The sequence below is a fragment of the Macrobrachium rosenbergii genome, chromosome 13 (assembly GCF_040412425.1).
Source record: "Macrobrachium rosenbergii isolate ZJJX-2024 chromosome 13, ASM4041242v1, whole genome shotgun sequence".
In the NCBI taxonomy this organism is placed as follows: Eukaryota; Metazoa; Arthropoda; class Malacostraca; order Decapoda; family Palaemonidae; genus Macrobrachium; species Macrobrachium rosenbergii.
In genome coordinates, this window is record NC_089753.1 from 22,755,586 (window position 1) to 22,772,414 (window position 16,829).

Consider the following 16,829-nt stretch of genomic DNA (forward strand, 5'->3'; position numbering starts at 1 on the left):
CATCATCTGATTCGATTTTCCAATTGATGGATTTAGGGTGCCTGATTTGGATATATCAGACCATCCATGATGTGATAGGTTTTATGCCAACTGATGTTGATTTGAGATAGGTTTTATGCCATCTGATGTCGATTTGAAATAGGTTTTATGCCATCTGATGTCGATTTGAGATAGGTTTTATGCCAACTGATGTTGATTTGAGATAGGTTTTATGCCATCTGATGTCATTTGAAATAGGTTTTATATCTGATGTCGATTTGAGATAGGTTTTATGCCAACATGTTGCTTTAGGTTTTAGATCTGATGTCGATTTGAAATAGGTTTTATCACCATTTTGATTTGAGATAGGTTTTATGCCATCTGATGTCGATTTGAAATAGGTTTTATGCCATCTGATGTCGATTTGAGATAGGTTTTATGCCAACTGATGTTGATTTGAGATAGGTTTTATGCCATCTGATGTCGATTTGAAATAGGTTTTATGCCATCTGATGTCGATTTGAGATAGGTTTTATGCCAACTGATGTTGATTTGAGATAGGTTTTATCTGATGTCGATTTTGAAATAGGTTTTATGCCATCTGATGTCGATTTAGGTTTATGCCAACTGATGTTGATTTGAGATAGGTTTATGCCATCTGATGTCGATTTGAAATAGGTTTATGCCATCTTCGATTTGAGATAGGTTTTATGCCAACTGATGTTGATTTGAGATAGGTTTATGCCAACGATTTGAAATGTTTTTGATTTGAATGCCAACTGATGTTGATTTTGCCATCTGATGTCGATTTGAAATAGGTTTTATGCCATCTGATGTCGATTTGAGATAGGTTTTATGCCAACTGATGTTGATTTGAGATAGGTTTTATGCCATCTGATGTCGATTTGAAATAGGTTTTATGCCATCTGATGTCGATTTGAGATAGGTTTTATGCCAACTGATGTTGATTTGAGATAGGTTTTATGCCATCTGATGTCGATTTGAAATGTTCATCTGAATTAGGTTTTATGCCATCTGATGTATTTGATCTGATAGGTTTTATGCCAAACTGATGTGATTTGAAATAGGTTTATGCATCTGATCGATTTGATAGGTTTTATGCCAACTGATGTTGAAGCATAGGTTTTATGCCATCTGATGTCGATTTGAAATAGGTTTTATGCCCTGATGTGATTTGAGATAGGTTTTTGCCATCTGATGTTGATTTGAGATAGGTTTGATGCCATTTAATGGGTTTCCATTATGAGATAGGTTTTATGCCAACTGATGTTGATTTGCAATAGGTTTTTATGCCATCTGATGTCTGATTTGAAATAGGTTTTATGCCATCTGAATTTGAGATAGGTTTTATGCCAATTTGAGAGTTTTATGCCATCTGATGTCGATTTGAAATGTTTTTTTATTTGAGATTTTTTTGCCATCTGATGTCGATTTGAAAAGGTTTTATGCCATCTGATGTCGATTTGAGATAGGTTTTATGCCAACTGGATGTTGATTTGAGAAATAGGTTTTATGCCATCTGATGTTTTGATTTGATTTGAGGTTTTATGTGATTTGATAGGTTTTATGCCATTTGAGAGATAGGTTTTATGCCAACTGATGTTGATTTGAGATAGGTTTTATGCCATCTGATGTTGATTTGAAATAGGTTTATGCCATCTGACGATTTGATGTTTTGATCTTGATTTGAGATAGGTTTTTATGCTGTCTGATGTTGATTTGAAATAGGTTTTATGCCATCTGATGTTGATTTGAGATAGGTTTTAGCCATCTGATGCCCATTTGATTAGGTTTTTTGAAATAGGTTTTATGCCATCTGATGTCCGATTTTGAGGATCTGATGTCGAGTTTTGAGATAGGTTTTTATCCAATCTGATGTTGATTTGAAATAGGTTTATGCCATCTGATCCAATAACTGATGTTGATTTGAGGTTTTTATGCCATCTGATGTCGATTTGAAATAGGTTTTATTATTGATGTCTTTTTGATAGGTTTTTATGCCATCTGATGTCGATTTGAAATATCTGATGTCGATTTGAGATGAGGTTTTATGCCATCTGATGTCGATTTGAAATAGGTTTTATGCCATCTGATGTCGATTTGAAATAGGTTTTATGCCTCTGATGTTGATTTATAGGTTTTATGCCCTGATGTTGATTTCACCATAGTTTTATGCCATCTGATTGATTTTTATAGGTTTTATGCCATCTGATGTCGATTTGAAATAGGTTTTATGCCATCTGATGTTGATTTGAGATAGGTTTTATGCCATTAACTGATGCATTTGATTGCCATCTGATGATTTGAAATAGGTTTTATGCCATCTGATGTTGATTTAACCAGCAGTGTTTTTGAGATGCCATTTGATAGGTTTTATGCCATCTTGAGATAGGTTTTATGTCTGATGTTGATTTCATAGTTTTATGCCATCTGATGTCGATTTGAAATAGGTTTTTTGATGTCGATTTGAGATTTTATGCCAACTGATGTTGATTTGAGATAGTTTTATGCCATCTGATGTCGATTTCAGGTTTTATGCCAATAATTTGAATGATAGGTTTATACCAATATGTTGATTTGAGATGGGTTTTATGCCATCTGATGTCGATTTGAAATAGGTTTTTATGCCATCTGATGTCGATTTTAGGTTTTATGCAAACAGTTTGATGTTGATCTTGAGATAGGTTTATGCCATGAGATGCCAAATAGATGGGTTGAAAAATAGGTTTTATCAACGATTTGATGTTTTATGCCCAACTTTGATAGGTTTTTGCCATCTGATGTCGATTGAAATAGGTTTTATGCCATCTGATGTCGATTTGAGATGTTTTATGCCAACTGATGTTGATTTTGTTTTTATGCCATCTGATGTCGATTTATGCCACATGAGATAGGTTTATCAATGCCATCTGATGTCGATTTGAAATAGGTTTTATGCCATCTGATGTCGATTTTGAAAGGTTTATGCCAGAATGTTGATTTGAGATAGGTTTTATGCCAGAAGATTTGAAAAATGATGTCTCGATTTGAGATGGTTTATGCCAACTGAAAAAAATGCCATCTGACGATTTGAAATAGGTTTTAATGCCATCTGATGTCGATTTGAGAAAGGTTTTATGCCAACTGATGTTGATTTGTTTTATGCCATCTGATGTCGATTTGAAATAGGTTTTATGCCATCTGATGTCGATTTGAGATAGGTTTATGCCAACTGATGTTGATTTGAGCTAGGTTTTATGCCATCTGATGTCAAAAAGCCATCTGAGGTGGATTTGAAATAAATTATACAGCTGTTTATGCCATCTGATGTGATTTAGGTTTTATTTTTCTTAGGTTTTTAACTGATGTTGATAATGCCAAAGAGATAGGTTGTTGTATGTCATGAGATAGGTTTTCATCAAGTTTCTAGTTTTGAAAAGCCATCTGATGCAGTGTTTTATCAAGAAAAAGCATTTTTTTTTATTTTTTAAATCTGAAGTGGTTTTTCACAGGGTAAGAAAATAATTTTTTAATTTAAAAGCTCATGGTGAGGTGCTCACGAAAATTTCAGTTCTTAGGCTGGTTGTATGTTCATTGATATAATCAGATTTATTAAATATTAGGATTTCTGAAAAAAAAAACAGTATCTGATTTGAATAATGCAATCATAACAGCCTCAAAAACAATGTCAGCAGTCTAGTTTTCATCTACAGCATTTTAGCAGTGAGAGTTTTGTGAAAACTGCCTGTTCATCCACCACTTCTATCTGTACATTTCCTTTGGAATGTCTCAGATTCAAATCCCATACAACATGAGTTCTTTATGCATATGGTGTGAGTTAACCCCATTTTCTTTTATACTTTTCCCATTCAAAATCCACTGTTTTACTTAAAATGCATTCGATTTTCTTTCCCTGCAGAAAGATCCCATGGGTTATGCGTCATGACAAATTGATCAGGCTTCAAACAAGAGGTAAAATGTCAAGATAAAGGGACCTTCACCATAATTTCTAAAGAATTGTAAATGATCAGAAAAAGCATTTTTTTTTTTAAATTTATAAAATAGCTCATTTTCTTAGGCTGGTTGTATTTTGTAATCAGGTAATTAAATATTAGGATTTTGAAAAAACGAGTCTATTTTCACCCAGATTCCCTGGCATTAGATTTATGGCACACAAGAAAGGGGAAGTGAAACAAATGTCTATTTAATATATATATATATATATTTATATAGATAGATATTGATATGTCATTAAATAAGTAACTGCACAAAGAGAAAGCCAAAAAATATATCATAGAATATATTCTGGAATGTACAGACTTGAGAGAAACACTGGTTTTCCAATTCTTACAATTAACAATGAGAGACATGAAATAAAAATCTGTACACCTTCCAAGGTGTCTTTAAATGTAGCCAAAAAATATATCATGAATATAAAGTGTGAGAGAAACACTGGTTTCCAATTTTACACCAATTTAGACATGAAATAAAAATCTTTGTGTCTTTGCAGTACATTAACTCTTTGTGCTCATAAGCACAGATATAAAATATCACAGAACTCAGATTAAATATGTTAAAAGTCTTTGGTATAAATCAACATAATGGCACCCACATTTTTATCCAATATAAGGTGTTCCTAAAATACAAGATACTTTGACTACAACCAGTTCATTTCATCTGCAAACAACATTATTACAATGTAATTCGTAAAAGGTTTCATCATATATTTAAAAATACAACCTTCACAAAAAATATACTTTACAACTGTTCTGCAGTTAGAACAGTTTACAACTTGATGGTTGAATACTGTAGTTTAATTTTGTAAATGATTGATTATACACATCTAATAGTGTAAAGTGACTAGTTTCATAACTCCAGAACAACAAATTTTTAAAATAAATCCAAAAATGTAAACTCTAACTATTATAATTTTATAAGCTGTGAAGTATTGTGGCATTCATCAATGGTTTGAATTTTATCCCAACACCTGGATGTCAAAGTTCAATCTTATTCTTGTCTCATGAATGCATTTACAATTTATGAAGATCTACAATGGGGGGAAATATAGTGCTTAAAAGACAGACTGAACACTGAGCTGTAGTAGTGATTGGAAATTATAAACTGAGTGGTTAACCCATGACATTGCTAAGAGGTGGGCATACAAAATGGCTTCACTTGCATACTGAACAAATGGCAACAAGCATTTACACACATATTTCTTTGTTCCATTGGTTAGGTGGTAGGTGGTGTGTCACAGTTCCTCTCACTAAGTTTTTATGTTGCATATGCTAAGATATTTTAATAAGAGATTACATTACAACCAAAAGAAACTTAAAAATGAAAAATACAGGATACTGAACCAAGAGCATAATTAAAATATCACCACATAATGGGACTCTTGCTAATATTGTTCTAGTGACTATACAACTATAATAAATTATGAGGAACTATAGAAATGTTATATACTGGCTACTGAAACTTTTATGAACAAAAAAATTGACTGTTCTACTTCTGGTTACTTTACAACCATTTTAATCAGGATGAAAAAGCTGCCTAAATGAATGCCTATTTACATTTAAAGGTGATCATCTGGATTCTGGTGCTTGTTCTTAAATGGCTACACAGATTCAACTAAACTAAACTTACTTGCACCAAAAGTAGTGGAACGTACACATGATTACTGCCCTTGTTTGGAAAAAAGTGGAACGTACACATGATTACTGCCTTGTTTGGAAAAAACAAAGTTTTACAATCTAGTCCAATGTCTTCCCTTAAAACCAAAATTACTAAATACACTGAAACTCATTCCTGAGTTTGTTCCCGTAAGCTACCAGCTTAACCGTATGTGATAGCATATAGGACATGTCTTTACAAAATGTGGGTGCTCGTCAGTTTAATGGACAAAGTCCTAAATTCTATTGTAGTCTTGTCACTGAAAATTCCTCTTCAAGTGTTTCCATAACTACCTGCCTCATTAGTAGAATAATATAGTTACCTTCAGATACCTGAATTATATTTATCAAATCCAATGCTTAACAAATTTTACATCAGGAACATAACACATTCTGCTTATGTTGTTCTTTAGTACATTCAGTTTCCACATAATTACTGATCTTAGTTTCATACAATGCCAATGACATGAAGAGTAACAGTCTTCTATATTTGTAGCTAAAAGAAACGTAGAAGTCTTTGTGTAATATGACCACCTAAGTCTTAGGTTACATTTTGATTAATTGATGATGTTGCTCATTAACATCCCACTGTCCATTCACATATATGCTAAATATCTCTGATATACATGATTTTTTTTTTTTGGAAAAAAATGTCCTGTATGCCATCATATACTATACTGTATTATTGCAAGATCTACCTATCAGCAAAGATACCTGACCTTCCTTTCATGCGTACACATATTCCTATCAATTCAGGAGGGTTTTTCCTTGCCTTGAGCATCAACACATTTAATGAGAAGCAAAAGTTAATATCCTCAATAATAATGCTGAGGTAAAAAATGTAGATTGCCAATTTGGCATTTTCATTAAAAGTTTGTCATCATTTTCTTCACACAAGCCTGTTAATGTCTTAATCCCAAAATATGAAAGGAAAAGATATACAGTACAGTACTAGTTTACACTCCTGCACAACTCCACTGGGTACTTTGAAACTTACAGCATCTTGAGAAAAGAAAGTTTACTGGCCATTAATAAAACAATTGGCAACCACAAATTACCACAAAACAATTACAGTATTAGAAAATAACGTCAGGACTTTAATATGCACATGGTGTACACTGGATAACTTAAAACAGTACCCTTAAGTCTTGAATGGCAAACAAGTGTATGCTAACTTCTAGGACATAATTATTTTAAGCGTCCTCAACTAGTGAGGAATGGGGAAAGCTCAGGTTCTACAGACAACTCTGGAAATAGCTGGTTGATGACTGCATCCAGAAGAACATAAGACAGCTTTAAAGATAAAAAACAAATAGGTCTGATAGAGAGAAAAATGAAAGTTTAATTCTCCAGCTTAATCCATACACAAAACAGAATAATATTCCAAGTTATATTTATTAGTCATGAAGTACATTATTTGAAAATGCAACAGATTACTGTATAAGAAAATTTCATTAAGTAAAACAATAAGCACTCAACTGAGAAGTGCCCTTACCTGTTTGTTCAAAACTGGCTGCTGAAAAAGATTTACTAATGTATTAGCTCCCTCATTGTAATGGTCCTCAGTAAACAGGAATTTCTGTAACCAAGATGGTAACAATGCTATGACTTCATTTCGCAATTCATTCTCTCGACTGCGACGGTCTGCATCTGAGCGATCACTAGGTGGATCAACAAACAGGGCATCTGAAAATAGAATTTTTGTAGTGCATGACTTTTGTAACACTTGAATCTGCTATGGTATATAAATTATCTTGATATTACCCTACTACAGTAACCACATTAGAGTACAGTAGCTGAAAATTAATATATTTATAAACCACACCTAGGAAGGAAACTATGTTTTTAAAAGAAAACTAGTTTTTATACAAACTCATTAATCATAAAATATCCTTTAACTGTCATAATGAAAAATAGCCTTTAACTGTCATAATGAAGCTGCTTGGCTTGGCTTTTCACAGTACTTTCATTAAAAAAGTGAATGAGTGTTTTAAAATAAAGAAGACCTACAGTAACAAGTAGCAGCAAGGCAAGTGGCACCCCTAGATTTATACGAGAGAAATAAACAGTGAAAAAAAAAAGGCAAAAATCAATGAAGGAAAAGCCAAAACTAGTCAAGTTCTGTAGAGCAAAGTCACAAGGTCTGCTTGAACCTGGAAACACATCTGATATGATCATTATCTGCCAATACAGGAAATTAGGAGCCTAGATGTGTAGATGGTTAGCTGGATTTACCCTTTACTTTTGCTTGCATCTGGAAAGGGGGTTGATGTACCTGTAGGTATCTGTAATAGATCTCAATGGAAACTTGTGCCTTACTGAGTAATGTAAGGGTAACCTATAAGAACTCAACAAGTTAACTAGCTTACTTTTTGCTAACTAGCCAATACTTATCAACTACAAAATTATTAAACTTGAATACTGTACAGACAATTAAACCATAACCACAAACCTAACACTAGACTTGAAGCACAACAGCAATAGGTCCTCCTCTTTGAACAGGCAAGGTCAGTATTTACAAAAGTTTCTTTGAAAACTACTATCCAGAATAAAGGAAAAACCACCAGGGAAAAATTCACCACTCGCCTTTTTGCAATGAGTGAAAAACAATCTCAAGGAAGCCAATGGAAACAAATCCTCAAAAATTGATCGCATTTAGCTAAAAACATTTGAAAATTTCACTAGAGCAGTTAATGCCCTCACAGACACACAAATAATGTGACTTTTGGAGAGGGAAAGAAACATTTGGGACAGTTTCATGGAACACAGAAGGGCTGATAATATATACTTAGTTTGTGGCAAACCAAGTAATTTCTTAGTGCATTTTTCTAAAGTCACAAATAGCATATAATTTACAAGCATCTTTCATGCTCTGCTTTCTTCATTTTTTGAGATACATATGCATTTCCTTGAGGTTTTTTTGTGCATTTCATTGCTGATGTTTTTGTTAACACAAAAATTTTACAATTTGCCTAGTCATAACAAATTAAGGTAATTTCTTTAGTGCTGTATTCCCAAATTTCTTGGACAGTCCTTGGGTTTTGGAGCAAGAAGTATACATAACTTAATAATTCAAACTCTGTGAGGTATTTTAAAATTTTCATTCACTGTAAAATTATCTAACCTACAGTAAAAGTAAGGACAATTTTGCTCCTAGGTACCTGACATCCTCTTAATCATCACTTGCACTACTGTATATCTACACTTAGATATAAAGTTACAACAATTGATGCTAGATATAAAGTTACAACAATTGATGCAGCATAAACAGACCAACAATTTAAAGTTATGGAAGACCTAGTAGGCAACTTACCTCTCACAAGGTGGATGAGTTTGATTATTCTGGGTGGAGCAAGAGCAAGTGCCAATTTCCTTCTCAAAAACCAACTGACTGCTGCATCCAAAGTACTGCCAGCTAACAGCCGTATGCACATGCACCAACGTAATGCAGAAATTGAGAGGCCATACACACGTACCACTTGGGAAGAATGAAACAATTTGGTAATTGTAAGAAGTTTAACATTTCTCTATGAAACATTTAAAAAATTCATTGGTTTCATATCTTGGCTTATAACTTAACTGAGGACAAAAGCCAGTACTGTATCAAGCTATTCTGAATTAACTTTATGTTGTAAGCGACAAACATCTCGCTCACTAACTTGTTAAAACCTATTCTTTGTAACCCTAAATTATGAGAGGTGAACATTCACTTTAAGGAGTACAATCTGGTATTCTGTGAAACCTAAAAATAGTCTAAAATAACATGATAAAATACTGATACGGTATTGTTCTAATTATGAATAAAATATATCAATCCTGTAAATTTCTACTTCTTCTGTAGTGCACTCAGAATAAGCAAATTTTCCCCTACCTAAATATAAAACTGTGTCATACACTCCAACAACATTCATGGTGGCTGGGGGTGGGGGAGCAGGCTCATGAGAAGGTGCTGGTAAACTTTTGGCATTGTTACCAAACAGACTGTGAATGAGAGTTCTGGACGGCTCAGTGTTATCTGGATGGTCAGTACCTGATGAAACTTCGTCCCAGTCCAACCTTTAAAACAATTGGGAAACAGAAAATCCTCTATGAATAAAGATCACATAAAAATACCTACTGTATTTCTGAGGAGTAAAATAAATTTATATTGCATCCATTTCTTGATTCATACAAATATTACTACTTCAGAGAAACTGAAGCACAGATTTATACTTGGCTAGTTCAGTAATTTTGGCAGTGTCAACATTGCAGGTGATCATATGACTTTACTGTACGATAAACACCATATGATAAAATCCTGTGTGAAAGAGTGAACTATAAATTATTATTACTATAAAGAAGCCTAATATGGACCATTCTGTCTCATTTCTAGTTACTAGCTCCCCCAAAGGATGATGTGTTCTTACACAAAATATAAAAAAAAATACAAAGTAAAATTAAAGAAATTAGATGGCTACGTGCATGTGACCAAATTAAATAGATGGAAAGTATGAGGCAAAAGGATGAGTACCTACAGCATGCTGTGTGAGGCACACTCTAAGCAGTACCTCCCCATAGGAAGGACTATGAAGTTATGCAATCTTCTGGACACAAGGAAATGCCATGCTTTATGAAACTATAATTCATGCATGAAAGGTTCCGAATGATACAAATATTTCCATAAAGACTTAATTTCTACTCAATTTCAACAGTTTTACAAATGAACTTACTTTGATTTACTCTTATTGGATGTAACAGTTGATGATAAAAATACATTGATAAAAGCGTCTAGGTGCTGTCCACGTTCTTTTATCAGCTTCCTAGGAACATCTCTTATCAAGCGTCCGAGTGAAACATCAGGCAAGTAGGTATTTGTAAATTCATCTTTGGTCTTCAGAAAAAGAAAAAGAAGCTGGGATCCTTTCAGGGCTGGTTTTTGAAGCAACTTCTGAAGAAACTCTTCAAAGATCTAAATAAAGACAAAAAATAATCATGATATGTACTAATTCTCATCATACAAGTACAAAGAAAGATATGAGAGATAAGATAAGCTATCACTTCACTCGTCACAAATTTTTTTTGTCAGTGTCCCGGTACAAGGTTAAACATGAGGTTTTTCCACTGTCTGCCACCCTGTATACTTTCTGGATGGATTTACATTTAGTCTCAGCTTTCAACTATGCCCTTTTTCTATGATTTCCTGTCATTCTTACTAGTCTTTGTCCTGCTGCATCCAGATCTACTACTTTGCTGATTAACTGTTCCTCATCTCTTCCTACCACATGTTCAAAGCATCTCAATCTGTGAGATCTACTTAATTTTACAATCTTTTCACAATTTTCCAGATCTACCTAATTTTACAATCTTTGTTATCTACCTATTTTAACACTTTTTGCAATCTATGAGATCTTCCTATTTTCACAAACTGGGATCTACCTATTTTTATAATCTGTGAGATCTACCTATTTTTATAATCTTTGAGATCTACATATTTTTACAATGAAAAATATTTCTATACAAACCAAATACTGTCATCACAAAAACAACCTTACTCCTTGTGAAGCAGACCCACTCAAACCAATTTATCAATTCTACCAGAAATGCCTGACCCATAAGTCACTGTCCTGCAAAAGATCTGTGATCTCCAAAGTGTAGTAGACCCAGATGTGCAGTCAGGATCCACAAAGGAGCCAACTATAAACACCAGACTTCCATCAATAGAAGACATAACCCAAGACAGCAGCAGTTGGAGGGAACAAATAAGAAAGCATCTCTCAGGAACCAGCATCTCTAAAGTTACATCCTGGAGTTTGGGATATGGTGACTAGCACTCCCATTCAAACCAACCAAATGAAGATTGAAGAATAGATCACCAGACATGTAGACACCAACTCTGCTGCAGCCTGAATCACCACTTGTAGACAATGTAGAAACTCCTGTCCCCAAAAAGGAGGACCAACTTCATGAAGTGTTGATATGCATCCCTAAGTAGACTACATAGGTGAAAGGGGCCAGGTTGGACATCAGGTTAATCTGGAGGACCAAGCAGCAATACATATCCAGAAGAGGCCACAGGTGCTTCTCCCATTCATCCCTTTTAGAGGACAAGACCAGGTGACAACAGGAGCTGCAGTCCTCATAAAGACTCACGAGACATACACAAACCAAACCAAAAGACCCAGAAATGGAGCACACTACCCTGCCACATAAAGCAAAGAAACTTCCTGGAGAGTGGGTGGTTTTGGAATGAAAGTATACTTCCCTAAGTTTTATCAAAGCAAGGACGTACCCTCTGCACAACAATCTCCATCCAAAAGGGAATCAGGTTAAGAGGCTTGTCGTGTGGCCAAGATTTATAGTCTAACCACCAGAAGAGAGCTAGGTAAGACCTGTGTTGAAGAACAGGTGCTGACTATTGGAGAAGACATCAAAACCTACTTGGAAGAGAGGAGACTGGAGGGGACACCAGGATTCCATCTTCTCTGAGAAACTCTAGATGTTAACTTAAACTGAGAATGTCCTCTACTGCAGGAACAAAAGGACGACTTAGAATGGAATTACTGAAAAGCAAAACAGCATTGTGAGAGGGTAGAGGGACCTTAAAACAAAAAACCAAAGCATGAAGATGCACCTTTGCAATGAGAGAACAATCATCACAGCTGGAGTAACAAGATGTGAGCTTGTAATTAACTCATTCATAGATCACTCAACTGCAGCAAGAAACTGGCCTTGGAGGGCCACGGAAGCCATCTTGAGTCTAGCCAGGGAAACATTACCCAAATGAATGACTTCCCTCAATGAAGAAATGAATGGAACAGCAGCCAGAGAAAGGATCAGAGCAAGAGGAATGAAAACATAAGTGGAAGGATCAGAGGATGAGGAGACCAGAAATCCCTCCCAAGGATGACTGGTAGATCACCAGGGCAGCGAGACATCCGTGGAGAAAAAACTTCATCGGGCGAGAAACCAAGACAGGCCAAGACTGGAGAATTGTGAAGAATTGTGCTATTGTGAAGAGGAAGCCTGACCTGAAGACTTGAGACTTGAAAACTGGTTGCAGAGCAATGAATCACCAACTGTGGCACTACTGGCATGACTTTTATAAAAATGCTGCTCAGCATACAGGAATCACTGACTGATGGATCAGTACATACAGAACACTGTTAACACCTACACATAGTACACCGCATAAGCAGGTCTTTGTCCAGGCCATATTAAAAGGAATGCAAGACACTACATCCCCGCTAACACAAGTATACTAAAGCATGATTAGATTAATATTCTCCCTTGAAGACTAATGTAAGTAATAGAAAAGGTACACAAAATCATAACAAATATAGTAATTCATAAAACTAACAAGTTAGCTGAAAAATTAATGGAGAGCTAAAGATACTCATTAAAGTGCACTGGTGAAAAGTCAAAATATTTACTAAGTAAACAAACAAACCCTGATAGAGACTAAGCTAGGTGAAATAACTTTAAAACTGATCATTCACAGCTACACAGCGACAACAAACATGACGCCTAACAAAAATAAAAAGGCTTTAAGTAGCAATAAACTTACCAAACCCCTAGTACAGCACAGAGTGAAGTAACATATAAACAAATGAAAAGATATATCTAAGAAAAAAATGTTTTAATTCTGGCAAGCATGGTAACCAAATTCACTTTGAAGAAGTCAGAGGAATGACACATCACCCTATTACGTTGCTGCAATTGTGCCCACTGCATATGGAGTATAATTATATTTAATTAATGGGTTCGCAAGGACAATCAAATTTTCTTTTCTCTGTATATATTGCTAATGAACTCTGTAAGTTTTTCTGTGTTTACTAACAGGATGCAGGCAGTCCCCTGTTATCAGTGGCCTCGGTTATTGGTGATCATCCGGTTTTACAGCGCCTGTCTGGCAACGACAATAACTTGATTTTTGCTGCTGTTATTGACAATTTCGGTTATTGTCATGAAGTCGGGAACATAACCCCCACTGATAACTGGGGACTGCCTGTAATTTCATCTACTAGTAGTCTAGCATTATCTGTCTTCTTTATCAAGGCTGCTGCTTCATTTACTCTTTTACTGCCCATCAAGTAACTGCATCAAAATCTAAAGTGTTTTTCTAATGACTTCTTAAAAATTAAAAATAACATAATGCCCTATGAGAGGAATTTATTTCTAATCAAATATCAAACAGCATGGAAGTAAAGTCAGTGTTTACTTGTGGAATAAGATTCCTTAACCGAATTAATGCTAGCATAGATTTTTTACATGAAAATGAAAATACAATTAACAGTATTGCACAGCACTAAGCTGTAACTCACGACCTCAGCACAATATGCATACAATTATACAGTACCTGTCTGCGACTTTGCATGAAGCCAATGTCCTTCGATGTAAAGAGAGATCTTCGGGGTGGCAACTGATTATCTTGGAAGTCTCCATGGAATTCAGTAAGTTTGTTTTCCAAAATATAGAATTCATGATAACGCCTCTCCACTTCCCAATGCACCTCTTCTGGACGTTCCGCTAAAAGATTTAAAAGGATATACATTAAGTTGTTACAATATTTTCCAATATACCACCCTCAAATAATTTACAAGTGCACTTACTGTCAGTGCTAGTTGATAATGAGATAAAAACTTGTTAACAAGTAGTATTAAACCAAACACTATCTCTGTGTAAGCAAAAGTTCTGTTTCAACAAAGAGAAGGTACAAAAGTTATTATATAACCATGCAACACTATACAGGTACTACTGAGACTTCGTACAAAATCCCTCTGATGCTCGGGAAAACTCCAATATGGACTCACTTATCAGAACTATCAGATCAGTTAGTAACCAAGATCAACAGGAATTGTGCATAGTAACAGACAAGATTCTAACCTTAACCAAAGATACAGGTTTATCCTCCTAAATGGATAAAGCCTCGAGAGACTGACATGTTTTAGAATGCGATCACCCCAGAGTGTACCTCAAGTAATGCCTGACAGACCAGACTAAGCACAAGAAAAAGTATCTTTAAAAAGAAACTATGGGAGGCTCATTAAAACAGAATTTTTCATGAGTTACAAACATCTCAGAAAAGGTATCCCAACTGTATTAACAAGTCTGAAAGTACAAAATAAACAAGACAGCAAACACAGCACTGTAAACACACTGCAAGTCCTTAACACTTTCGCTAACCAATGACTCGTACAGACATCATGCGAATTTTATTCTTTCGAGTCTGATGACGTGCATAAAAAAAAAAAATAAATACTGCACAAACCAGCAGACAAGATGAGGATCATTTCTGGGGAATGTTCCTGATATTTTTTATTACATATCAGCTTTTTCTGCCATTTCCTTCACTTTCAAGACATGTACAGTCACTCAAAAATGTTTTGCAACATGTTCCAGAAGTTTTCGTTCACCTAACAGTAATTTGTTATTTTGATATTTACAAGGAAAATGTAATTTTCTTATTCGATTTTGGTTATTAATCATACGGTTAACAATATAAAAAGAATGGTGAGTGAAAAATTCATATTACAAAAATGAAACATTTTGAAAAATTTCACTTCAGATGATTGGGCAAAGAGTCAAAGAAGAAACTATATTTCGAATCAGATAAAAGCTTATTGACTAATAAAATAATATTGAATAACCATCAATGAAATTATATATATACAAAGAAAAATTCAACCATTATGGTTGTCAAAAACAAAAAAGAAAAAATCTCATAACGTCATATGTTGTTATGTGACTCACATTCGGGCAGGAAAAGTTTAAAATGTCTCATCACTAAGTCGGACCACAATCATTAGCTTGCATAAGACTAATGTTTCTATAAAGATATTGCTCGGCAGCTTAGCGTAAATAAAACAACCATGTATAGACGGATACAACAACAGAGAGAATGAGGAAACATGATAAATTCATTGTAAAAACTGGAGGACAACCTCATTGTTGCACTACTGTTAAATATCATCATCGGATGATCACTGAAGGAGCTCCTAACTCCCCCTGACTACCGATGTTGCGTAAAGAGAGAACATTACGCTCTCCCTTCAAGTTGCTGCTCAAACCATCTGTAACAGGCTACATGAGACCAGATATTATTTCATCATACTCCTGCCAAGAAACACTTCATATCAGCGAAACACAAAGAATAGAGGCTAGGGTTTTGCGTTATGATATAATCCAGTGGCCGATGATTTCTGTCTGAGTCATCTTTGCGATGGATGAGGAGTGGACATTCTCCACTGATGAGCATGGTAGTCTTCTTCACTGCTGGCATTTAGCATTAACTAAATTAATGTTGAACTTCTAGCTAATTTTAATTCTTTAGAAACTTAGATAATAAAATACAAATATAAGCATTATATATTCAGTTAACTTCATAGAGGCATCAAAATGATAGGCCTAAGTAGCAATGAAAGAAATGAGAAATTACACATGATAACGGCATTATATATATATATATATATATATATATATATATATATATATATATATATATATATATATATATATATATATATATATATATATATATATATATATATATATATATATATATATATATATATATATATATATATATATATATATATATATATATATATATATATATATATATGTGTGTGTGTGTGTGTGTGTGTGTGTGTGTGTGTGTGTGTGTGTGTGTGTGTGTGTGTGTGTATGTGCGATTATATTCTATGTATTAAAAAAATAGACGTGAAATCTGTTAGTCTAGTTCAGTATATTTTATATTAAGTTTCACTAGTTCATAATTTACATAGGATTAGTCATTCAAAAATTTAATTAATAATAATGTGAAGCAAATCTTTACAAAAGTCGTATTTGTTGATGTTAATAAGACTAACAGTTCAACTTGTAACAGTCGTAGGCCTACGTCTACAAAGTTCACACATATGAAGGAGATAAAACAACGATAGTGATGGCAGTTAGAGATGAAAATATTAAAACATAGGAACAGAGATGACCTCTGAAGTATTATAGTAACATCCTTTAATTAAGTAAAATATGACAACAGTAAGCAGTATCACAAAATGCCCTGCTTAAGGGAAACTGCAGGTAATTTCTCGGACCCACCACTAGTGTTCAGTTGTTTCACGCGCTTACAACTGAGTTGCCAAATAGCGCCAGATGTCGCTATTATAAGCTGTTGTCCGAAAAGTTTTGAAGTATGTTGCA

At 34.4% G+C, this 16,829-nt stretch overlaps 1 protein-coding gene across 7 annotated transcripts in view; it reads right to left on the minus strand.

Moving 5' to 3' along the window:
- Positions 1-4,657: 4,657 nt before the first annotated feature.
- Positions 4,658-16,829, minus strand: part of LOC136845011 (sorting nexin-14-like) — a 42,907-nt gene continuing 30,735 nt past the window's right edge. For 6 of the 7 annotated variants that reach the window (XM_067114684.1, XM_067114679.1, XM_067114683.1 and 3 more), the window contains 6 exons: positions 13,987-14,156; positions 10,361-10,599; positions 9,523-9,707; positions 8,965-9,129; positions 7,147-7,337; positions 6,282-6,944 (listed from right to left, as the gene is read on the minus strand). In XM_067114684.1, coding sequence (XP_066970785.1) covers positions 6,855-6,944; positions 7,147-7,337; positions 8,965-9,129; positions 9,523-9,707; positions 10,361-10,599; positions 13,987-14,156 — 1,040 coding nt within the window. In that variant the 3' untranslated portion in view covers positions 6,282-6,854. Of the gene's footprint in view, positions 6,945-7,146; positions 7,338-8,964; positions 9,130-9,522; positions 9,708-10,360; positions 10,600-13,986; positions 14,157-16,829 lie in introns of all 7 variants that reach the window. The other variant, XM_067114678.1, reaches the window with a different exon arrangement.